The 24,691-nt window shown below is 46.0% G+C and overlaps 1 protein-coding gene and 1 long non-coding RNA gene across 2 annotated transcripts in view; one reads left to right on the top strand and one right to left on the bottom strand.

Annotated features, from left to right (window-relative positions):
* The window catches only part of TIAM1 (TIAM Rac1 associated GEF 1), a 189,302-nt gene that overhangs the window by 136,809 nt on the left and 27,802 nt on the right, over nt 1-24,691 (top strand). Inside the window, exons 13-14 of the mRNA XM_032594597.1 lie at nt 5,798-5,884; nt 11,885-12,239. Of these exons, the coding sequence (XP_032450488.1) occupies nt 5,798-5,884; nt 11,885-12,239 (442 nt within the window). The remainder of the gene's footprint in view (nt 1-5,797; nt 5,885-11,884; nt 12,240-24,691) is intronic.
* Nucleotides 6,540-9,079, bottom strand: LOC115523390. The gene is made up of 4 exons (XR_003971721.1): nt 8,736-9,079; nt 7,401-7,836; nt 7,184-7,285; nt 6,540-6,860 (listed from the first exon to the last, which is right to left on the bottom strand). It is a non-coding gene; the product is annotated as an uncharacterized LOC115523390 (long non-coding RNA).

Here is a 24,691-nt window from a genome sequence, read left to right as displayed (position 1 = left end):
TGTCTCTCGGCGGAGGGGAAGAGAGAAGGCGCGGTGAGCCAGGTGCTGGTGGCCTCACAGTTTATTGTCAAAGCCAGTCCCCTGGCCCCGCCTGCCCCCAAGGGGCAGGGGACTCTAGCCCTGCTATTTGTGGGAAGGAAGAGAACCAGAAAGCCTGATGCAGACACGTGGAGCATACCGTCTTTGCTCATTTACGGTTTCTCTCTGAATTAAGTTAATTTGGCTTCTTAGCATTTGAGCATCTTCAGAACTTTCACTGACCGGCAGGATGGCAGACTCATTCTGCAGTCGCTCCCACAGGCCACTACTCTTCATCTCTGAACATTCCTTAGGGTATTTGGCCTAATGAAGAGAACCTCATTTTGGACCCTGGTCACTTGCATTGCACCTTCATGCTGTTTACTTCTTGACCTTGAAACTAAAGACATCATACACCCAGAGGATGTTTTTTGATGGCAGAGGATAAACGTCTACAGAAGGCTTATTATGCATCGGAAGCGTGACCTTGGTAATTAAAGCAGTAGTTGGTGGCAGTGCTGTAACTTAAGTGTCTGGCTTCTCCAAAGTGAGATGCACCGTGACAGTTATTCTTTTCTCTTTAAGTAGCAAGAAGCAAGACAGGGCTGAATTTAAAGGTCTTGGAATGAAACTGTAAGATTGACGGGTGCTTGGACTCGGGAACTGGGCATAAAGCCGCTATGCTTTTGGGGCGTGTGGGTGGCTCAGTTGGTTAAGCGTCCAACTTCGACTCAGGTCATGATCTTACGGTTCGTGGGTTCGAGCCCTGTGTCGGGCTTCAGGCTGACCGCTCAGTGCCTGCAGCCTGCTGTGATTCTGTCTCCCTCTCCCTCTGCCCCTCCCCCATTCATGCTCTGTCTCTCTCTGTCGCAAAAATAAATAAAACATTAAAAAAAAAATCTCTAAAAAAAAAGCTATACTTTTTATATGTTTTTATCGACTCAAGTGCTCACAGACCCCATTTACATTTCCACCCTGAAGGTATTTTAGCACCTCAGGCATCACCCTAGAAAGCATCGTCAACAGTGCTTCTCAAAATATCTGAGGTAAAGAAGCAGGGTGTTTTGTTCTAACAGTCTGTCGTGGACCGCCACTGCTTTTGTAAACTCTCAAAGCTCATGCTTGGAGGTGTGCCATTGTCTCACGGCTGGGCTCACAGTGCTTAATCTCAGTTTCTGTCTATGTTACTATCAGTCACCAATGGACTTCACTTTCTAGAGCCTGCTATGTGTGGCTAATAACCTCAGCAAAACCGTTTATTCTGAGCGCCCAGTTCATGCTGGTGGAAGGTGTTCCAACAGCGTATTGACGGAGAAGTTAAAGAGTCCCCCATCCCAAGAGACTTACTTGGTTGCCTCTGACCTCAGAACTATGAAGGATTCTTTTTTTTTTTTTTTTTTTTTTAATTTCTGAGAGAGACAGAGCATAAGTGGGGGAGGGACAGAGAGAATCCCGAGCAGGCTCCATGATCCGAACTGTGAGCACAGACCCTGATGCGGGGCTTGAACTCAAGGACTGCGAGATCATGACCTGAGCTGAAGTCAGACGCTTAACCAACTTGGTGCCCCCAAGGATTCTTTTTTTTTTTTTTTTTAAGTTTATTTATTTATTTATTTTGAGAGCAAGAGAGCACTTGAGCAGGGGAGGGGCAGAGAGAGAGGATCCCAAGCAGGCCCTGTGCTGCCAGCACAGAGCCCGATGCAGGGTTCGATCTCATGAACAGTGAGATTATGACCTGAGCCAAAATTGAGAGTCGGGGGCTCAACCAACTGAGCCACTCAGGTGCCCCCAGAACTACCAAGGATTCTAAATTCAGCTCAGCAGTATTTAACGTTAGCACCTACTCAAGTCTGGCTTCCTGCCATATATTGAGCTCAATATATATACAGTGCAGTATATGTATAAGTTACTAACATATGCCAACATACAAAAATCCAAACACAAACTACATGCTGTCTTCTATTTTAGAACACTTTAGGAAGGAAAATAGGGCTTAATAATCCAACTGACTGAACCAGTGGAAAGATTTGACACTTCCTTTCCTTTCCTTTTCTTTTCTTTTCTTTTCTTTTCTTTTCTTTTCTTTTCTTTTCTTTTCTTTTCTTTTTGTTTATTTATTTGAGAGAGAGAGAATGAGCAGGGGAGAGGCAGAGAGAGAGGGAGAGAGAGAATCCCAAACAGGCTCCACACCGTCAGTGCAGAGCCCAATGTGGAGCTCAAACCTATGAGCCTCGAGATCATGATCTGAGCCATAAACAAGAGTCGGTCACTCAACTGACTGAGCCACCCAGGCGCCCCAAGATTTGGCCCTTCCTTAATCTCTCTTAGTCGCCCTTCCCTGCATCTCAACCTGAACTGATTGTTGAAATTAGTTCACAGAGTTATGAGATAGACTAAGCATGACCCCCAGGCTGCCTTGAAGTAAAGGATGCATCATTGCAGCAAGCGAACATTCCTTCTTCTACGGGGACTTCTGCTGTTGCATTTTTGGTCACATGTACCATTTCTATCAGAGGTGTCCACACTTGTCCTGTTTTCTGAATTTCCCTGTATTCTGGAATCTGGTTTTGAGTACTCCCCTGCTGTTTCTGATGACGCCATGACTTTTCCTTGGTTATAGATTTTAGTATGAGGGACCTTCTGGTTGCTCCTCACAGGCGTTTGTCTTCTTGGTTTCTCTTCTTAGTTTTAATCACTTCCTTTCATTCTTGAGAGCATTATTGCCACTCGTGGTGCCTCCTCCTGGTGGGTTAAGTTGGGTTTATTTTGAATAACTCCCTCTGCCTCCTGTTGGCAGTCATCTGGGGCTATGTTACGCTTATTGGCTGGGAATTAGATTGTTGCTATCCTATTTGAAAGGAAGGAAAAAACTGTGTTTTCCAGTGATCTCAAAATAATCCAACGGTAGGATATACAATATTTTCCTTTACATGTGTTAATTTAGGAGATGGCTGTAATCCCCCTCTGCTGCGTGGGCACATTACTGGCATCTCAAAATGGAGGCTGCTCCCTGAGACTCTGAGAGCCCGAGGTAGTGTGTGCTGTGTAGCTGAGTGTGGGGAGAGCTGCCTTTCTGAATGCTGGGAGGGGGTCCTGTTTGCCTGACCCCCCAACAGGTGTCTTCCAATATGAATTCCAGTGCAGAGCCGAAGTGCCGTTTCCCTTTGTGAATGTTGACTTCCCTTGAATCAACTTCCAGAAAACTTATTGCAAAAGCTTTCTTCAGCAGTCCTGTCGTAGAGATTTCCCACCAACTAGAGGGGTCTGATCTCTTTCTCGGACCCATGCTTGCCCAGCACCAATCTCATAGTCTCTTGTAGTCCTTGTTATTATCTTTCGATTATTAAAAAAAAAAAAAAATAGACCAAGAAAAGAGGGAAGGGGGCAAAGGAATAGTTCAGCCATCTCCACTGATTTTGGCCTCATGTGGTTTGTATCAGGCTCTCAACTGTCACCTCTCCTGGCATCCTCTGATCTTGTCCCCTGGCACCTTGTCATTTGCCCACTTTTTTTTTTAATGTTTATTTATTTTGAGAGAGAGAAAGAGTTGGGGAGGGTCAGGGAGAGGGAGAGAAAGAGAGAATCCCAAGCAGGCTCCACGTTCAGCACAGAGCCCGACATGGGGCTTGATCTCACAGCCACAAGATCACAACCCGAACTGATCTCAAGAGTCAAACGCCCAACCAACCGAGCCACCCAGGTGCCCCTGCTCACTTGTTTTAATAGAAAAAGAAATGTGGTCTCAAAACTTGACAGAAACTCGGCATTTCAGAAAGGAAATGCCTATATTTTAATGAATTTGTACCCATTCTTTCTCTTGGCATTGCCCCTGATTCTGCATCTACTCTAACAGATAAGAGAAATTCTCTACTGAAATGCAAATAGATAAACCTGTGTTAGGGCTAATATCACTTAATTGGCTCATGTATAAAATTATTTTTACTTGAGTGGGTCTTCTTCTTTTTTTTTTTATTTTAAAGTTTATTTTGAGAGACAGAGAGGGCACGAGCAGGGTAGGGACAGAGAGAGGGGGGAGAGAGAGAGAATCCCAAGCAGGCTCCGCACTGTCAGTATAGATCCGAACGTGAGGCTCGAATTCACGAATCATGACCTGAGCCGAAATCAAGAGTCAGATGCTTAACCAACTGAACCACCCAGGGGCCCCGATTTGAGTGGGTCTTCTTGAAACATAATCTGAACGTTACAAGTTGCTATAAGAATGGAATTCAAAGTACGAGTCAAATAAAGACCAGAAAGTCCTCAGGGTATGGCCTGTGTTTCCCCATCTGAGGGAGTTATGATACTGTAGTGGGCGAAGACAGTTGGTAGTTTTGCCTAAGTGTGGGTATCTATTTCCTGATCCTGTGAACTAAACAGAAAAACCCATGTTCGTTATGACATGGTCTGAAAAGTCTTGATGACTCCCTGGGTCTCAGTCCTGTAATTTATTATTCAGTTTTGTTGTTATTTGCTTATTTGCTCTTCAAAAGCACTGTGATTTTTTTTCTGCCTTCACCCTTAAGGTAAGTACCTATATTAGGGGATTATTCTTCTCCCAGACCTGAAATTATGTCATATCTTCACAACTGCATTAATTCTGATTGCTCTTTTAGGGGTGTTTGCCACAGTCTCTTACTTGAGGGAAAGGAGATAACAGATCAGAAAAGACTTTTAAGTAATCTCGGGGTGTCTGGTGGCTCAGTTTGTTAAGCCTCCCGACTCTCGAGTTCAGCTCCGGTCATGATCTCGCAGTTCGTGAGATCGAGCCCCGTGTCGGGCTCTCCACCGAGCCTTCTTGGGATTCTGTCTCTCTGTCTGTCTCTTTCTCTCTCTTTCTCTTTCTCTCTCCCCTCCCCTGTTGCACTGTCTCACCCTCTCTCAAAATAAATAAATTTACATTAAAAAGATAATAAAAATCTCTGTACCCAGCTTGGGGCTGGAACTCATGACCTTGAGATCAAGAGTTGGGTGCTCCACTGACTGAGCCAGCCAGTCGCCCTGATCAGAAAAGAGTTGTAATGAGACTGTCTAGAAACTGAGGTGCCCAGGGCTTGTGGCCACGGAATTAGAAGCCCCTCAGATCCCCAAACCACCTGGAAACTCAGGGTCTGGTTCTGCCTTTTTTCCCGAAGGATGTAGCAAGCCCAAGATTGATTAGCTAATGGGCTTTGGGCTCTGGAAGCCTGGACAAGTATAAGATAATCTTATGATCACACTCTAGTAGAATGTGCAATCAATGAATTTCAGTATAAAATAAGATTTGTAAAGCAAGTCACTACTTAATCCCCATATGCAGAGATTTATTAAATTAAACTCGGTGTCCATATAGCAATACATATGGCTGGACACATACCATATAGTTGTTCAGGTGTGACATATCTTAGGACAAGGATTGCCTGCAAAAAGCCGAAGGACCCAGTTGAGATATGCTAATCATCCCGTTTGCACTGTGGAGGGGACAATGGAAAAAATAAAACTGTGGCATTTGCTAGCCAGCAAGGTAAAACAAAATAATTTTCTTCCATTTGGGTTGATAGGTAGGTGGTGTGAGGAGAGATGTACCTGGTAATGTTAATTTTTGCAAGTAGTGGCTTTTTTAGAGTGATCTAAAAATACATTTTTTTGTGTGCTTTGTAAAATAATACGAACAAGGAAAAAACAATCGCTCCAAACTGTAACCAAAAACATTGAACATACTTAGTTCACAGCAGGTATTTCGTGTTGTTTGGCAAACATTTGGAAGGTGTGAGCCCTACCATTCTGTCTTTGTGTTTTCTAGGCTTTTCCCTTTCCTCTGTGGAAGAAGATGGCGTTCGAAGGCTCTATGTGAATAGTGTAAAGGAAACTGGCTTAGCTTCCAAGAAAGGTAAGTGACTGAGTATCGTAACTGTCTGTCTGTCTCTCTTAAAATCCCTTGGGGGTTTCTCTGGTTGGTGGATGAGAAAGACACCCCCAAAGGGTTCACTGGTAAAGATTATTTGAACGTTGTCTCCTTGAAAACCCTCCCAGGGAATATGCATATTGTTCTATAAACGCAAGTGTTTAAGAAATGCCACATTTTGGATCTTAAATCTGATTCTGCGCCCATTTCCTTGGGGCTGGTGGGAAATTCCATTCTAATCTGACGTGATCATCTTTCGATGGTATGGAGGTCCTAGGGGTTTTCCTGAAGCAGATTTGGGAACAGCCCTCTGTGCTCTGGTGGCCAGAGCTGACGCTGGCTCTCCCCTGAACCTGCAAAGCTCCTTCAGAGTGGCTGTGGTCTTGCTCCCGCTCATGAAGGGACCTTTGCAGAAGTTGAGAACCTAGGGTTTCAGGATCCAGTCTTCTTGCCCCACGGAGAGAGCTCTGTTCTGCCACACCCCGCCTGCGGCCCTCCCAGGGCTCACTGCGGTCTGGGCTACTTGCGAAACCCCAACTCTCTTTCCTCTTTCTACTCAGAGAGAATCTTTTCAGCCTAGATTTTTTTGCTTCCTGTGATGGTTTCCTAGGGCTGCAGTAACAAATTATCACAAACTGAGTGATTAAAAACAACAGAAATTTATGCTTTTACGGTTCAGGAGGCCAGACGGTCAGAATCCGAGTATGGGCGGGGTTGTTTCCTTCTGGCGCCTCGGACGGAAGAATCTGTCCCATGCCTCCCCCTTTCTTCCAGTAGCTGCTGGCGGTCCTTGGCAGTCCTTGGCTTGTGGTTGCGTCCCTCCAATCTCTCTGTCTTTCATCACATGGCTTTCTTTCCTGTGTGTCTCTGCATCTTTACATGGCCTTCTTATAAGAATACCGGTCATTGGATGTAGAGCCCATCCTAATCCAGTGTGATTTCATCTTTAACGTAATTACATCTGCAAAGACCCCATTCATTTTTTTTTTTTAAGCTTATTTACTTATTTTGGGAGACAGAGACAGTGGTGGAAGTGTAGAGAGATGGGGGGGAGAGAGAGAATCCCCAGAAGGCTCCACACTGTCAGCGCAGAGCCCGACGTGGGGCTCAAACTCACAAACCGTCTGATCATGACCTGAGCCGAAATCGAGTCAGACGCTTAACTGACTGAGCCACCCAGGCACCCCAAAGACCCTAGTTCCAACTAAGGTCACATTCTGATACTCTGGATGGACATGAGTTTGGGGAGTGGGGGGGGTGCACTTTTCAGCCTACCATACTTACCGTAAACAAATCAGGCCGCTAGATAGGGCTCAAAACCCACTTTCCTTTCATTCTCCTTGCTGTGGAACTTTTCGTTTCATCCAGGCAGCAGCCATATCATACCTGTCGAATAAAAGACCAAAACGTCTGGGTCAGTTGCACTTAGACGTAATGCCTTGCATCTGTCTGCTCTAGCAGACAAGAATGGAGCAGACAAGAAAATGGTGGAGTGGCCTACCTTGCCAACTCCTTCCATGTCTTGGTACAGCTCAGTTCTGGGTGTTCACGACCTTCGAGCTACCTACCCAGGTTACTTCCCCCTGTGCCGTAAGCCTCGGAGAAGGGCAGCCTGCACACTTGGCTGTGCACAGAAATGGCTGAAGTGTGACAAATGGGGAATAAAGTCAAAGTCATGTATTCACCGCCGTCACAGAGGAGGATTTTCCTTCCATACTTTTCGAGGCCAAAGGCAGCCTGGAGGCGAGTCTCCACATTCACTAAGCTGTATCTCAGCTGGGAGCAGACGTGGCAGGGTTTGTTCTCCCACAAACCCAAAGTCTGATTGTTATCTCTTGCAGCACGATGAGTGTGCCCGTTGGCCTGGTATGGGGGTGGGGAAGTACGCTGCCTCAGTTTCAGTCACATCCTGTTTTAGTTCTCTGAATCCAGGAGCCCTGGTTTTAGATAAAAACAAACGGTTGTCTGTTCCAACCCACTTGCCTTGTATAGCACTGTCCTCTATAGATTTAAGAGTGATGTCCCTTTGTCCACTGGGGCCACAGACACACCCATGTAGAGGGCAGTGGCAAGCAAGAGACTTGGGTTGGGGCGCCTGGGTGGCTCAGTTGGTTGAGCATCTGACTTTAGCCCAGTGGTGATCTCATGGTTTGTGAGGTCGAGCCCCACGTCGGACTGTCCCCTGCTGGCAGCCCAGAGCCCGTTTTGGGTCCTCTGTCCCCACCGCCTCTACCCCTCGCCTGCTTACGCTCTCTCACAAAAATAAATAAACATTAGAAAAGAGAGAGAGATTTGGGTTTTTTTTTTTTTTAATTTTTTTTTCAACGTTTTTTATTTATTTTGGGACAGAGAGAGACAGAGCATGAACGGGGGAGGGGCAGAGAGAGAGGGAGACACAGAATCGGAAGCAGGCTCCAGGCTCCGAGCCATCAGCCCAGAGCCCGACGCGGGGCTCGAACTCACGGACCGCGAGATCGTGACCTGGCTGAAGTCGGACACTTAACCGACTGCGCCACCCAGGCGCCCCAGAGATTTGGGTTTTAATGTTAATTCTAGCCTCTCTGTGCAGACGTCTGGATAATGGAGAGCTCACTACAGACCGTAAGGCCTCTTCTCGGAGATCTCTAATCACAAAACATTCTCCTTCTTCAGCTTCCATTTACCGTTTTACCTTATTTTTCTCTATAGACAGCCTTGGATGTCCATCATGTTATAACTAAGTCTCTTATTTATTTTTGTTAACCACCTGGGGCTTTTGGCCTATAACGAACTAATGGTGAATCCCCCTTTAATATCTGCCTACCCGTCCCCTGGATCTCGCGTTGCCTATACTTACGGAATTGACTCTTTGAACCAAAACCATAACACTTAATCTCTGTTCAACTAGGGTGTGCTCATTCTGGCCCATCATTCTTCTCTTGGGGTCATCTGAGGCTGGGAGCTGGCATCTTGTTTGCTGTCCTCCCGAGTGTTTCTCTGATGGCTCCACAGGACAGAGCCCGGTTGAGAAAACCGTGTGCTTCTTTCTCCAGGGCAGAGTATCTTCTAGATACTTCACAGCTTTTGCCACGGTCGATTATGGGGATTGCTTCTAAGCAGGCTGTGGTTTTCTGTTAGAAAGAAAAGCTTTCCTTTTTCTTCTGCTACATACTGATGGGAGCTCATGTCTAGTGAATACCTTCAACGTGCCAAATGCTGTGCTAAGAGTTTTACATGGGTTACTTCACTTAGTCTCAGCGCACGGTCACTTTTACGTATGAGGAAACGGGGGCTGGGAGAGATTCAGTAACATGCCCGCGGTCACAGAGCTGTTACGCGGTCACACTGTGACAGCAGGACCCCAGTGAGGCACTTCATTGCTCACTACTGCTGGGCTGTCTACACTCACGTATTAATACTGAGAATAACTCACTCAGGCAACTGCCTGTGGTCATTGTCTAGGTCTGCCATGACAAATGACCGCAAGCTGGGTGGTTTAAAACAACAGGAATGTGTCCTCTCACAGTTCTGGAGGCCAGAATTCTTAAACGAAGGTGTCAGCAGCTCCCTGTGAAGTCTCTAGGAAAGAATCCTTCTTTGTCCCCTCCAGCCTCTGACAGTTCTAGGTGTTCCTTGACCCCCAGCAGTATCTATCACCGCCCTGTTCACATCTATCTTTTTTCTGTGCCTCTCTTCAGAGGACATTTATCAGTGGGTTTTTGACCCACCAGACAATCCTGCATGGTGTCATCTCAAGATCATTTATTTAATTATAACTGCAAAGATCCTGTTTCCAAATAAGGCCCCACTCACAGGTTCTGGGACATGGACATATTTTGGGGGGGGGGGGTCACTGTTCAACCCACTATACACTTTTGCTACACCAGTCATGGTAAACCTGGAACTTCTTTTTAAATTTTTTTTTTCAACGTTTATTTATTTTTGGGACAGAGAGAGACAGAGCATGAACGGGGGAGGGGCAGAGAGAGAGGGAGACACAGAATCGGAAACAGGCTCCAGGCTCTGAGCCATCAGCCCAGAGCCCGACGCGGGGCTCGAACTCACGGACCGCGAGATCGTGACCTGGCTGAAGTCGGACGCTTAACCGACTGCGCCACCCAGGTGCCCCCTGGAACTTCTTTAAAAAACAAAACAACGGGGCGCCTGGGTGGCTCAGTCATTTGGGCCTCCGACTTTGGCTCAGGTCATGATCTCACGGTCCGTGAGTTCGAGCCCCGCGTCGGGCTCTGGGCTGATGGCTCAGAGCCTGGAGCCTGCTTCGGATTCTGTGTCTCCCTCTCTCTCTGCCCCTCGCCCGTTCGTGCTCTGTCTCTCTCTGTCCCAAAAATAAATAAACGTTAAAAAAAATTTAAAAAACAAAACAAAACAAAACTCCTAGATGTTTAAGTCCTGTCTTCTGTTTCTCCTTATATTACCTCCTCTAATGTCTAACCGAAAGGGTTGTCTCTGAGAGAAGACTTAAAAAACACCAACCAAACAAACTACGTTCCACATGGGGGAATTTTGTGTTTTCATTTCAAATGCTGTGATGCCAAAATCTGTCACCTAAAACTGGAGTGCTTAGCTTCCCAGAATTCCACCTCTGAGTAGAGAAAAACATTTGTCTTCCGTTGCCTCCCCACTCCAAGTGTTTCCTGGAGTGTTTTATGGTAGAAGGTTGATGTCAAGTGTTTTGGAAACCCGAGTACAGATAGCCAAGGGCTGTGACTCGGTGAAGCCAGGAAGTACGAACTTCTCTGTGGAAACACTTTCCCTCAGACTCAGAGGTGGGATCTGTGGATACCTGAGGAGCTGAGTGGCGTCTCATTTCTGCAGTTTGTTCATTTACCTTTGCCCTCACTCACTTCCCTTTCCAAGTTTGTTCTTCCACATGAGTCTTTAGAGTGAGAGTTGGACTCTTGTCTTCTTCGTAGCTGAAACAATATTTCCTTTCATGTTCTGCTCTAACCTCTCCCTTTCTCAAACTGCTGGAATGTTCTTTTAATACCAGGTTGAAACGCTGCAGGGTCCGTCACAACCTCTTGTTCTTTTGGGCTGGGCTAGTTCCCTTGGGTCCCAGACTTTGGCAACTCCCCCAGCATGCTTTGCAAAAGCAGCAGAACCTTTGGGGACCTTCCAAAAGATACTCACCCCGAAGCCGTGATATAGTTACAAAAAAGGGGGGGGGGTGTGGAGGGCAAAAAATGATCACATGTGGTTCTGTAGATTGTGTTTGGATTTGGAATAAGTTGATTTTCTATAGTCGTAGCCAGAAGAAGCTCACTGCACTTTGGTTCCATAGCAGTGAGCAAAGAGATGTTAGCTGGCCGTGCCACATGTGTGCACTGTCGCACGAGTGTGTACAAAACATACTGATTATAGCAATCAGAGCATTTGTTTTCTTGTTTCTTAAAATTTTTTTAATGTTTATTTATTTTTGAGAAAGAGAGAGAGAGAGACAGAGCACAAGTAGGGGAGGGTCAGAGAGAGAGGGAGACACAGAATCCAAAGCAGGCTCCAGGCTCTGAGCTGTCAGCGCAGAGCCTGACGCGGGGCTCGAACCCACGAACCGCGAGATCATGCTCTGAGTTGAAGTCAGATGCTTAACCGACTGAGCCGCCCCAGCTACCCAGAGCATTTCTACCATTTCCCCTCAAAACTGAGGATGATAGCCGGAATTAGCATTTGTGAGGAGAAGGTGCCCAGAGCAGGTGGATTCGGGAAGGAGAAAATGTGTTTAGTTGGTGTGTGTGCAGGACAGACAGGCACGCTTGTCACGACCGAGTCCGGAACCTTTGAGACCGGGGCCCGCGTGATCACCTGGTGATCACTGTTGAGGACCAGAGCCTGTTTGCACTGGTGCCCGGGGCCATGGGGCCCATGACAGGTGACTCCACGTGCCCTTTACAGCAGGGTTTCTACGCTGTTGTGATCTGACTCGATGCTGCGGCCGCCACTGCTTTTATGTGCGTGTGAAATGAAACATTTTCCGTCTCGCGTTGGCAGGCCTGAAAGCGGGAGACGAGATTCTCGAGATCAATAGCCGGGCTGCAGGCACCCTGAACTCCTCTGTGCTCAAAGATTTCCTCACGCAGCCGTCCCTGGGCCTCCTGGTGAGGACCTACCCCGAGCTGGTCGGGGGTGTGGAGCTGCTGGACTGCCCGCCCCACCGAGCGGACGGCCCCGCGGATCTCAACGACAGCCCCCTGGCCTTCCTCAGCAGCAACCCAGGTATGGCTGCGCCGTGTGCCGGACCCGCATCTGAGCCCGGGTCAGCCGGGACCTGCTGGGTGTGTGTGTGTGTGTGTGTGTGTGTGTGTGTGTGTGTGTTCCAGTGGCCTGGGGCCAGCAGGCCTAAGATGTACGAGTGAAATGAACTGGTTACGGAGTGTGTGCTTCCTGTTAATTTCCAGGGGTCAGGGGACTTGTGTTCTTGCGGAGTAACCTTTTGTCCACTAATCAACCTGTCACACGCGCAGCTGCTGCTGCTGTGTATCATTTTGGAGAAAGTCGAATGGGTAGAGGCCCCCGTGTCTTGGCTGTGGGTGGAGATGACAGAGATTCACCAAGGCTCCGGGTCCCCCCTCTGCCTTCCACGCCACCATCCCCCAAACCGTCGAGCCCGTGCTTTCCCTTCTGTGTGGGAGAGGGTACGGGCTGCCCCGCGTGGAAATACGCCCAGAGCTCTCATTTGGTCAGCTTCTCTTGGGCTCGCCCGGTCTCCAGTCGGAGCAGGAGTCCACAGGTGCAACTGTGCCCTGCCTTACCCACTGCGCTTTGTGCCCTCAGCCTTTCTCCCTATCCCTTTGTAACCTTGTGCTTACCCTAAAAGAAGCAACTTGAGGGCACCCGGGTGGGTCAGTCAGTTAAGTATCTGACTTCGGCTCAGCTCATGATCTCATGGTTTGTGAGTTTGGGCCTCGCATCAGGCTCTGCACTGACAGTGTGGAGCCTGCTTGGGATTCTCTCTCTCTCCCTCTCTCTCTCTGCCCTCCCTCCCCCCAGCCCCTGCCTCAAAATTAAGAAATAAACTTAAAAAAAAAAAAAAAAAAAAGAAGCAACTTGTATGCTATCTGCCCCTTGAAGCCTCCCTGCTCCGGGTCCCTAGGACCCTGCAAAGACCTCTTTCACGTGGGCCCTAGTTGTACAATACTGTTCTTACTGGTTTGTCTCTCTGTCCTGAGTTTGTTCCTGGGACTGGGCTTACACCTGCTTCACTTTGCTCCACGGCACCCTGTTCTTGTTGAGTGAGGGTCCGTGAATGAGCCCACCAGTCAATAGCATGTTGCTGTCACTTCTTTCTCCATGACCTGGTTCTAGCAGTGGGGTTGATTTAGTAAGTTGGGGTCTTTGGATTTATTTTCTTTTCAAAACTTGAATTAAAAAAAAAAAAGTCTTTGATTTCAAACTCTGGGTATAGGTACTTTGAATATTCTTTGCCCTGCCATTGATTTTTTTTTTCAGTTTATTTACTTATTTTGAGAGAGAGAGAAGGAGAGAGAGAGAATCCCAAGCAAGTTCTATAGTCAGTGCAGAGCCCAATGTCATGGACCACGAGATCACGACCTGAGCCCAAGTCAGACACTGATTGAGCCACCCAGGCACCCTCCTGTCACTGTGTTTCAAATTCCCTTCTGAAGTTTGGCTTGATGAGAATAGATCCCCAGCAGAGCCCTTGTGAGAGCACATTCTTTTGTTCAGTGGCTGTTGCAGGAATTTGACAAGTTGAGGCTTCAGAAAATTGATCACACTTACTGCTGTTGACTTCCTTGACTCATTATGTCATTGCAGTACCCGCACCCCAATCAGATTTTTAGAAAATGTTTCCAGGGAGCTGTGTACCCCTATGGGGAATGGAGACCACAAGGCTATTCTTTTGTGTGACCACAAGATGGCAGGATTGATCCCATAAAACTCAGTTCACAGAGACTGATGTTTCTATCTGTACTATGACTCTGAATGAGGCTTGTTGTGTTAGGTTAGGTTGGGTTATTTAAAGATTTTTATAAGATCTGGATGTACGTACCATGTACATACAGTGTATTTCAACTTTCTTTGAATTTTTTTTTTTTCCGTCTGAGCCCTTCCTGTGGGCTATGGATATAAAGCAGGGGTTGGCAAACTACAACCCACAAGCCAAATGCAACCCATGGCCTGTTTTTACAAGTAAAGTTTTTTTGGAACTGTTTAAACAAACTGTTTAAATAAAGGTTGATTGTCCGTATTTTGGGATGTTTCTTCTTTAAAAAATTGTGTGTGTGTGTGTGTGTGTGTGTACGTTTTGCAAATTTTTATTAAAATTGTTTTAATTAAAATGTATTTGCATGCATGTATTTATTTTAGAAATATTGAGTATATTCTGTATATATAGTAGCTGTCCCATCTTTTATATGATGGAGTTTTAAACCTAACTGACCTCTACATAGTACATGTTACCTCCTTCAGGCCAGTCACCTTTGAAGGCTGAGTGCTTAATCCACCAAATCTACCGGTGTTTAAAACACATTAAAATTTCCATTTTGGAATCATTCTTAGAAGATGTATCCATTCCTTTGCTTCTTTTCCAGTTAAACGATACTATTTTGCGATGATCAAAATCCTTCAGAACACAGTCCTCTGGGTCAAATTCAGGTCATTAAAACTGGTTCAAGCATAAAGCAAAAAGGTAGTCATCGTGTTAGTTTTCTTCAGCATTAACACGTTGCAGAAGAATTCTCAAATGCCTTGGGCAGTGGCGGTCCAATTGGAGCAGCTGAAGCCTCTTTGCCTTCTTTCTGGTCGCTAGCAGCTCCTAGTCCCCATTTCACCATGAAAAATACAAGAGGCAAGGAAACAGGATAAAATGATCTGAAAGACTGCTCCGTAATGAGGCAGAGATAAAGCAGCATCCACTGACGGCTGCAGTTAAAATAGTAAAGAAAACAACTAGAAAATTTGTACAATGGGGAGGCTGGACTATCACCTTAGTCTAAATTTAGAAGGAGCTAAAAATAAGAAGCATCCTGAGTGCAGGTTTGAGGTCCGATGCAGGGACCGTCTTAACGGTGGTCACAGTGGATGTTTGGCCACCTTGACGGAGGGCCAGGCAGTGTCTCAGGGATCCTGGGGTCCACGTGAGCCCTGGCCGGTGCCCAATCTTGCCCTCAGAACCCTGAACTGAAATATGGGACTAACTTTCAGCACTGGATTATTTCTGAACCCCTTTTTTGCATAAGTTTGTTTCCTCTCTGAAAGCCCCACACCCTAGTGAGATAGAGTGGGCTCTGGGACCATGTTTCTTGGGACTAAGTCCTGGTTCTGTGTTTATTAGCTTTCTGTCTTTGAACAGGTTATGCTTAATCTCTCTGTGCCTCAGTGTCCTTGTGCATAAAATGGGGATGATACCACAGTACTGTCTCACTAAGTTGTTGTGAGGGTTAATTGAGTTATAAAAGTGAAGTGTTTTGGGGGTGCTTGGGTGGCTCAGTTGGTTAAGCATCCAGCTTCGGCTCGGGTCATGATCTCGCGGTTCATGAGTTCAAGCTCCACATAGGGCTCTGTGCTGACAGCTCAGAGCCTAAAGCCTGCTTCGGATTCTGTCTCTCTCTCTCCCTCTCTCTCTCTCTCTCTCTCTCTGCCCCTCCCCCGCTCATGGCTCTTTCTCTGTCTCTCAAAAATGAATAAATGCTAAAAAAAATTAATAAAAATAAAAGTGAAGTGTTTAGGTCTTAGTGCTCGATAAATGTTACGTGTTCAAAGCAGAGTCTCTTATGGAGACATGAAGATTTGTGGCTTGTAACCGGAAGCTGCTCATTTTTTTATCTCTCTGGTCTCTCCTCCATCCACCTCAACCTGCAACAGGTGAATTGTCTGAGAACTAAGTTTATGAATACCTTACTTAAGTATTTCCCTTTCCCAGGCAGAAAGAAATGAATTCTGCTGACTAGGTGCTGAGACACCTGGGCCCCTTTTCAGAGATGGTGATTCCCATGACCTGGAGTGGGGCCTGGGGGTGCATTTGTACTTGTGGTTACTTAAAACTCAGGGGATTCTAACGTGCAGCTGGGATTGGGATCCACTACCTTTGCTCTCCAATGGTCTTTGTTTGTTGATCCTCTTTTGATTGTCTTGGTAGAATGACAAGGTGATTGGAAAGTCATGGTCATACGCAGACCATCTGTGGTGGCATTTGTTGACATCATATTGTGGCCTGAGATTTTTGTAATGGAAATCCGTTAGGGGATGTGGAGTGTGTCCCCGCCCTTGTGTCCCTTGAGAAGGAAGCGTGGCAAATGGGTTGCTGTGTTGGCTTAGAAAATAAGAGACCTCATCCTCTGTGTTCTCCCTGAGACTCAGCTTCCCATCCTCAGTCATTGACCACCTGGGGTCCTTGTCAAAATCTTTCTTGAGCTACTTTCATCCCCCTCCCCCCATCTTTTTTTTTTTTTTAATGTTTGTTTACCCACGTACTGGTAAGAAAATGGAGGAAGGATGTCTAGACAAAAAGACAGTCCCTTGAGTGGCTGTTGTTATAGAGAGAACCTTGGAGTGAAGAGGAAGCTGAGGTAGGAAGTTGCAGCACTGTTTGTGTGAGGTTTCCAGAAAGCCTCTCGAATGCTCCTGTGTGATTTATTTTGAATACTGGTCTCCTCTGGAGCTACTCACATTTGGGGCCAGGTTATTCTTTGTGGTGGGGGGCTGTCCTGTGCATTAATGTAACCACTGTAAGTTAATGGTAGCCCCTTCCCCGAGTTGTGCCAACCAAAATCTCTTCACATATTGTCAGCTGTCCCCTGAGCAACAAAATCTCCTCCCTTGGAGAGCCACTGGCCCGCTTTACTAGAAGGAAAACCCACATTACCCAGTTAGGGGAATATTCATGGTGAGCATCAATATAGAAAAGCAAATCTCGGTGTACAATAATTTTGAAAGGTTTTATTAAACACTTATTGAGGGAATTCTAACACAAATACCCTTCTCTGGCATCTCCCCCTGGGCCTCCCCCACCCACTGCCTTTTGAGTCAAGGGAAGAGCAAAGAACAAATAAATGCTTATTCTGAGGCCTTTCTCCCAAGTGTGAGTAGGATTGTTCTGGCATAAGATATTTATCATTGAAATTAATTCTTGGCACAAAGGTATTTCTTTCAGTAATTCTGCAACCCCCACATTTTACGCAAGTTGAAAGAATCACTACAGAGCATCAATGGTATCTTTCCAAGGCTTCAAAACATCTGTTTGCGGCTTTCATTTTAAATCCCGTCATCAAGGCTCACATCCATTTAATTTTTATGGTGAATGCAGCTCTGCTTTATCTTCTCTAAAATTCCTCTCGACGGGTTGGGGCAAAGCCGGTGCCCTCATTTAGCTCAGTGTTACAATAAAAGCGCCAGAGTTCAGCAAACTGGAGTTGGTTCTTGTTTGAAAAGTGGTCATTATGGAAGCTGAGCTGGGCGTCTGCAGCTCACTCCGGCCTATGCGCGTCAAGGACAGTTAGTTGGTGCCATTGTTGTTTGGAGAGTCAAGCGCCTCCCTCCCCCCTTGATATACCTCAGGCACATCTGTCTGATGCTAAGTGGAGGATTAGAGTCTGTCCGAGTACAAATACCCCTCCTGGAGGAAGTAGATTAGGCAGAGTTTGTTGTAACAGGAAAGGCTTCTGTGACAGTTGGGAGAGCCCAAGGCACCTTGGCCAGAGGACTGGTTGAGCACCCACCACGGACAGTTGTTTGATTTGCGGGCAGCGCCTGCTTCCCTCAGTGCCTGGGGAACGTACAAGTCTATTTCAGACCGTTGTTCCGTGCAGATTGTCTGGAGCTTGATTCTGAAAACACAGGACAATCAGGCAGCAGGGAGACACAACAGAGAAATAGGCACCGCACAGATTTTTTTCCTGCAAACAAATATGGCCCCATCCTTCGGAGGCTCTGAAGTCTCCCAGATACCAGTAGCACACGGTCTTCTGTTTGTTTGTTGATAAAATTTGGAGCCATGTGCGTTTTGTAAACTGTCTAGGCCCCATGGTTTTGTCACACAGCACCTGGCTTGCTTCCTGAGGCCCTGCTGGCGAGAGCCAAACATCTAGTCCTGATTTCCGGCTGGATTGGGTTGACGACACCCTCGAAATCCTGTGTTTGGGGAAAAATGGTTCAGAATTTCAGAGCCTCCGTGTGTGTATTTTAAGAGAAAAGTAATGAACCTTGTATTATTTGGCTTTTACAACAGATTAACAGAGTCGGTAACGCTTAGATCTACGGTTTTGGGGGATGTAAAAATTTCTCTTCGTAGAGAAACGGACACTGAGATTGTGTGAAATTTGGCTGGGAACAAGTTATTTGTCAATGAAGTCAAAGTTGGAGCACTTTAACCTATTCTTTTTTTTTTTTTTTTTTTTCCCTCTGTAATTACTTTTGCTTTTTGGCTTTGTTGTGGAATGTTTATGCTGATCCTATACATATATTATGAGTGTTTCTATGGAATTCTTATATGACAGTAAAGTGACTAAGAAGCAAAATAAAATCCTGGCCTAGTGGTTAAATTTCAGCTAAATGTTTTTATTGACAGTAGCTAACCTTTTCTTGCCCCCTTGTCCTCCAATCATTTTTTTTTTCCTCACAGAGCTTTAAACTCAGGCATTAATCAAGGCGTTATGAAAATCAGTGTTATAATTGGTCCCTCTTTGGAAATGTTTGATTTGGAGAATCTGCTTATGTAGTACACATAGTTAGTACATCTCATAAGCGAAAGATTTTTATCTTCTTTCTTTAAGTCCCAAAGGGACTTAAATGGAGCCAGAGTGAATGTGTCTCAACCAAGTAAATTAAAGATAAATCTAAACGTAGGCTTACATTGATGTGTGCATCCTGCTAGTTGTGAGTGGGCTATGCTCGTCACAAAGGTTTTCTTGGTCATCAGAGCATTGTTATGATGTGAAAATCATTGTAAGGATTTTCTTTTGGACGGGGAAGGGTCAGAGGGAGAGGAAGAGAGAATCCAAAGCAGATTCCATGCTTAGAGCGGACCCCAACGCAAGGCTCGAACTCCTGAACTGTGAGATCATGACCTGACCCGAAATCAAGAGTCCGATGCTTAACCGACTGAGCCGCCCAGGTGCCCCGATACGAAAATCATTTTAAAAAGTGAAGAAATGACCGCACCTATTTCCAACAATGAATGTTATTTATGGTGCTTCTAGGTCCCGTCTCCCCCAGCCTCAGCCCTACTCTGTGCTTCCTCATTCTCTGGGGCTGCCCAGCCCCCTGTCAACCCACTGTCTCTTCAGATTTGGCCCCGCTTCTTCTCTGTGCTGCCACATGGCTACTGGGCACCTCCTCTGTGCCAGACGTTGTGCTAAACGTGGGGATGGAATGGAGGCGAGGTGGCGGCTCCCTTGCTGTGACCACTTCTTCAGCCACCTCTCAGCCTTATCTTCGGCTCTCCCATCTCTCTGATGGTCAGCAGAGCCAGTGTGTGGGGGGGTGCACTAGGGAGTAAATGGGGGCAGCTCCCTCCGGGACAAAGAAGAAAATTCCTTCGGTGTCTGTTGTTGGAGGAAAGTCTCTTGTAGTGAAGGTGGTGGAGACCTGAGATATAGGATGTTGCAAAACTGTACTGAGGCTGCCAAAAAACCCCAGCGGTGTTTTTGCATAAGCCTTTTAAGCTGGGGGATGTTCGGAGAAGGCCTTGAAGCATAGGAGCCAGAACGTGACCTCATCTCTTTGAAGTCCCTGTTCCTGCCTCTCTGGCTTTCTTTGATTACTAAATCCCCCTGACCCATTTCCTGGTTATCTTCTGCTGGGTACCAAACCATCCCAGGACAGTCAATTTCCTTGCTCGTTCTTCTGGGTTTGGCAGTTTCGGGCGGGGCTCAGCTGGGTCCTTGCTGCCCTTGCCCGGAGTGGCACATTTGGCTGTGTCGTCTGGTGGCTTGACTGGGGCTGGGTTACAAGACGGCCTCACTTGTACGTTTGGTGCTTGGTTGGCTGGACCTCAGGAGGCTAGCCGGTGGTTTGTCTGGTGAGCTCAGAGATCCTGGGGGCAAACCAGAATCTGTAAGGACTCGTGAGGCCCTGGCTTGGAATTTTTGTCTCACCATCTATGTCACGTTCTGTCGACTGAAGCAACTCACAAGGCCAGTCCCAGTTCATGGGGTGGAGAAGAAGTGACACAGAAGTCTGTGCTCAAAGGGATGGACAGAATCATCAGTTTGCAAACAGCTCTACCAGCTGCATTGCTCTTTCTCTCTTATTTTATTAATTTTTGTCTTCAGCTAAGGGCAGAAGCATCGCATAGTGAAGTGGGAAAGAACACTTGCTTTAGAATCGGATATACCTATAGATACTGATTCATAGGAGTCCCTTTATTAGATATTAATGTTTTTGCCAGTTATATGTTGAAGATAACTTTTCTCAGTTTATACTGTGTCTTGTTGCATTTTGACAAAGAAGGGTTTTAATTTAATTCGATTTATTTCTTTTTTAAAGTTTATTTATTTATTTTGGGTGAGAGACAGAGGGGCAGAGAGAGAGGGAGAGAGAATCCCAAGCAGGCTCCGCACTGTCAGCCCAGAGCCCAATGCGGGACTCAAACTCACGAACCGTGAAATCGTGTCCTAAACCAAAATCAAGAGTTGGATGCTTAACTGACTGAGCCACCCACGTGGCCCAGAAGGGTTTTTAATTTTAATAAAATCTGATGTTTCTGTCTCCTATGATTTGTGCTTTTTATATCTTATTTAAGAAGCCCTTCTCTTTCCTAAGGTAACCAACCTTGTCTTCTGTATTTTCTTATAAAAGATTTTATACTTGGGGCTACTGACATTCTTCTGGTGTATACCCCCCTGGTATTGATTTTTGTGAATGGTGTGTGTTAGGGTACAACGTTCTATTTCTCCATGTGAGGAGTCTTCTGTCATAACGTTTAGCAGATGTACCATTCTGTTCCCTGGGGTCTGAAACGGCACATTTACTGTGTATATCACGCCCCCCTATGCGGAAGGGCCGTTTCTGGGCTCTATGCTCTGTTAGCCTGTGCTTTATAATACATTTTGGGATCTGGTAGGGAAAATACTGTAACCTTGTGTAATCTTGTTCTTTTTCTCTAAAACTGTCTCTGGTGTTACTGGCTTTTTGCTCTTTTGTCACCAATTCAGTTCCCCCAAAATGCTGCTAAGTGTAGTCTGAGGCTGAATACAGACTCTTTGAAATTTGTTGAGGTTTATGTTGTGGTCTCATGTGTGGCCTGCTCGTATAAATTGCCGATCCTTGGGGAAGATGCACACTCACAAATTCTTAGAAAAAGGGTTTGAAATCTATTCATGGATCAAGCTTAATAACGATTGATACATCTTCACGTGGTGGCTAAATCTGTTTTGTCTGACATTTGTTGCGCTTTCTTTACATTGGCCAACTATATCTTCCCGTCCCTTTAGTTTTTTTTTTTTTTTTAACGTTTATTTATTTTTGAGAGAGAGAGAGAGACCGAGCGTGAGTGAGTGGGGGAGGGGCAGAGCGAGAGAGGGAGACACAGAATCCGAAGCAGGCTCCAGGCTCTGAGCCTACCGTGGGGCTGGAGCTCATGAACTGCCAGATCATGACCTGAGACGAAGTCAGATGCTTAACAGACTGAGCAACCCAGGTGCCCCTAAAAATAAGATCGTCAGAGGGTGCCTGGGTAGCTCTGTCCATTAAGCGTCCAACTGTATTTTGGCTCAGGTCATGATCTCACGGGTTGTGAGTTCCAGCTCTGCGCTGACAGTGCAGAACCTGCTTGGGATTCTCTCTCCCTCTCTCCCTGTCAATCCCCCGCTCACTCTTTCTCTCACTCAAAATAAATAAGTAAACATTAGAAAATCAAACTTTTTAAAGACACAATGCTATTGCACACTTAATAGACTACAATGTAGTGTAAATATAACTTTTTTTTTTTTAAAAATTTTTTTTTCAACGTTTATTTATTTTTGGGACAGAGAGAGACAGAGCATGAACGGGGGAGGGGCAGAGAGAGAGGGAGACACAGAATCGGAAACAGGCTCCAGGCTCTGAGCCATCAGCCCAGAGCCCGACGCGGGGCTCGAACTCACGGACCGCAAGATCGTGACCTGGCTGAAGTAGGACGCTTAACCGACTGCGCCACCCAGGCGCCCCTAAATATAACTTTTATATGCACTGGGAAACCAAAAAATTCATCTGACTTGCTTTATTGTGATATCCACTGCATTGCAGTGGTCTAGACCCAAACTCACAATATTTCCAAGGTATAGCTGTATATCCCTTAGAGAGGTGGAGTTTGTTTGTTTGTTTGTTTTGTTTGTTTTAGTGAGGTTCTATTTGTAGCAAACTTTCTCACTCTTTGTTTCTCAGAGAACATTATATTCTCCTTATTGAATAATATTTTAGCTGGAAATACAATTCTATATTGGTCGTGTTAGCATTTGAAGATTTTTGTGCTTTCTTCAGATAGATCTTTTATTCTTTCTTGAACTTTTATTCTTACTTATTGAGCATTTTATTTCAGTGGTTAGTTTTCATTTTTAAAAACTCTGTGAATTTACCTGATCTTTTCTGAAGTTACCTCTTGTCCCTTTTTAAAAAATATATTTTTATGCATACTTGCCATTCTGTATCTGATGATTACAGTATCATTCCTTGGGAATCTCCTTCCGTTGTTTATTGTGTCTGCTGCTTCTCACTCATGGGGACCTGGTTCTTCCTGGGTTTTCTAATAATGGACTAGGAGTTTTTATTTGATCAAGCTTTATCTCTGGACATTATATGATACTGTTTTTAAGAGTGAATTCGTCCAGAGGGATTTTGATTGTGTCTTTGCCAGAGCCCTTGGAATACAAATCTACAATGATTTTAAGGTAGTTTAAGTGTCACAGACTGAATGTTTGTGTCCTGCCAAAATCTATACATTGAAGCCGTGAGCCCCGTGTGATTGTTCTTTGGAGTTGGGGCCTTTAGGAGGTAATCAGGCTTAGCTAAAGTTGTGAAAGTAGGACCCCATGATGGGGTCCCCCCATATGGGGTTAGTGTCCTCATGAGGAGAGCAAGAGAGCAGAGCTCAGTCTTCCCTTACGTGCACGAGGAAAAGGTCATGTGAGCACATCGGGAGATGGTAGCCTTCCACAAGCCGGGGGAAGGGTCTCCACCAAGAATTGAATCTGTGAGCCCCTTGACATTGGACTTCCATCCTTCAGAACTGAGAGAAATAAATGTCTGTTATTTAAGCCACCACCTCTGTGGTCTTTTGTTACAGAAGCCCAAGCTGACTAAGACATAGGCAGAATCAGACAAGCTTCCCTAACCTAACCCTCCTCCCCTCCCTTCCCCTTCCCTTCCCTCCCTTCCTCTTCTCTCTCCTCCCCTTCCCTTCCCCTTCCCTTCTCTCTCCTCCCCTTCCCTCCCCTCCCCTCCCCTCCCCTCCCCTCCCCTCCCCTCCCCTCCCCTCCCCTCCCTCCCCTCCCCTCCCCTCCCCTCCCCTCCCCTCCCTTCCCCTCCCTTCCCTTCCCTTCCCTTCCCTTCCCTTCCCTTCCCTTCCCTTCCCTTCCCTTCCCTTCCCTTCCCTTCCCTTCCCTTCCCTTCCCTTCCCTTCCCTTCCCTTTTGCCAATGAATACCTGTTTCTTTTATCTTTTTACATCTTTTTAGACCAAGGGTGTAGCCCTTCAAAGGAACCGTGTGAATGAATGCGGGAGATTCAGTTCCAGGTCTCCAACTTGTGCCCATCTGACACCTGTTTTCTGTCTCTGGTCTTTACAGTTGAAACCAGAGTCTCCAGGACATTGGCTCCCAAGCTGTGATGGTACCGCTGTTGGGAAATGTGTGGGTGCATTTTTATTGGCACAGAGATTGGGGAGTGCTAATTGTATTTAGTGCCCAGGAGCGAGGGAGACTAAGTGTCTGCCAAATGTGCAATTTTGTACCCCGCCCCCCAGAATTGTTCCTCTCCTAACACCCATAGGTCTCTTTCTCTCTTTGGGAAACACTGCTCTAGGGTTTGGGGACTGATGGATTTACTCAATATCGCCACAGCTTTTAGACTGGCCCCACCACACCAGCTTCTTTTATTGTCTTCATTTTGGGCCCTGGGACTCGTTGGAGCTCAGCTCTATGTTTAAAAGGATTTTGTTATGTTTTATTTATCATTCTTAAGTGTTGTGTAGAGGTGAAGTTCCCTCCTTTCTTTCCCTTCCCTTCCTCCTTCCCTCCTTCCTTCCTGTCTTTGCTTTTCTTTTCTTTTTTCTTTTCTTTTTTCCTTTCTTTTTTTCTTTTCTTTTCTTTCTTTTCTTTCTTTTCTTTTCTTTTCTTTCTTTTCTTTTCTTTTTCTTTTTTTTTCTTTTCTTTTCTTTTTTCTTTTCTTTCTTTCTTCTTTCTTTCTTTCTTTCTTTCTTTCTTTCTTTCCCTCTCCCTTCCCCTGTCTCCTTCCTTCCTTCCTTCCTTCCTTCCTTCCTTCCTTCCTTCCTTCCTTCCCAGGATACCTAGGGCCACTGTATCATTAACAATGAAATCCTTTCATCTGTTTTCTCACTACCTTGTGAGCATCAGCTGTCCCCCAGGCATTGCATTACACAGTGGGGTCTGTAGAGTCACAGCAGTTGGCTGTACAGGCAGGGGGGTTGCCATTCTGCAGACTGCAGTGTGAATGGTGCCCTGTGGGCTGTGCATCCTGGCTGTTTAGGACAGTGCTGAGTGAGCCGTGGTTTCTGTGATCCAAGAGCTCAGTGCTTAGCAAAGTGTCCCTAAATGAGCTCATCCCGCAATCCTCCAGCATTGGAGAATCAAACTCTTGGTGTGCCCTTTTTGTCTTCTCTGCTCTCCTCTGGCCCCAGCCCGCA

The sequence above is a fragment of the Lynx canadensis genome, chromosome C2, assembly GCF_007474595.2.
Source record: "Lynx canadensis isolate LIC74 chromosome C2, mLynCan4.pri.v2, whole genome shotgun sequence".
In the NCBI taxonomy this organism is placed as follows: domain Eukaryota; kingdom Metazoa; phylum Chordata; class Mammalia; order Carnivora; family Felidae; genus Lynx; species Lynx canadensis.
The sequence above is the reverse complement of the archived record's forward strand: the minus strand, read 5'-3'. Positions and strand labels throughout refer to the sequence as shown.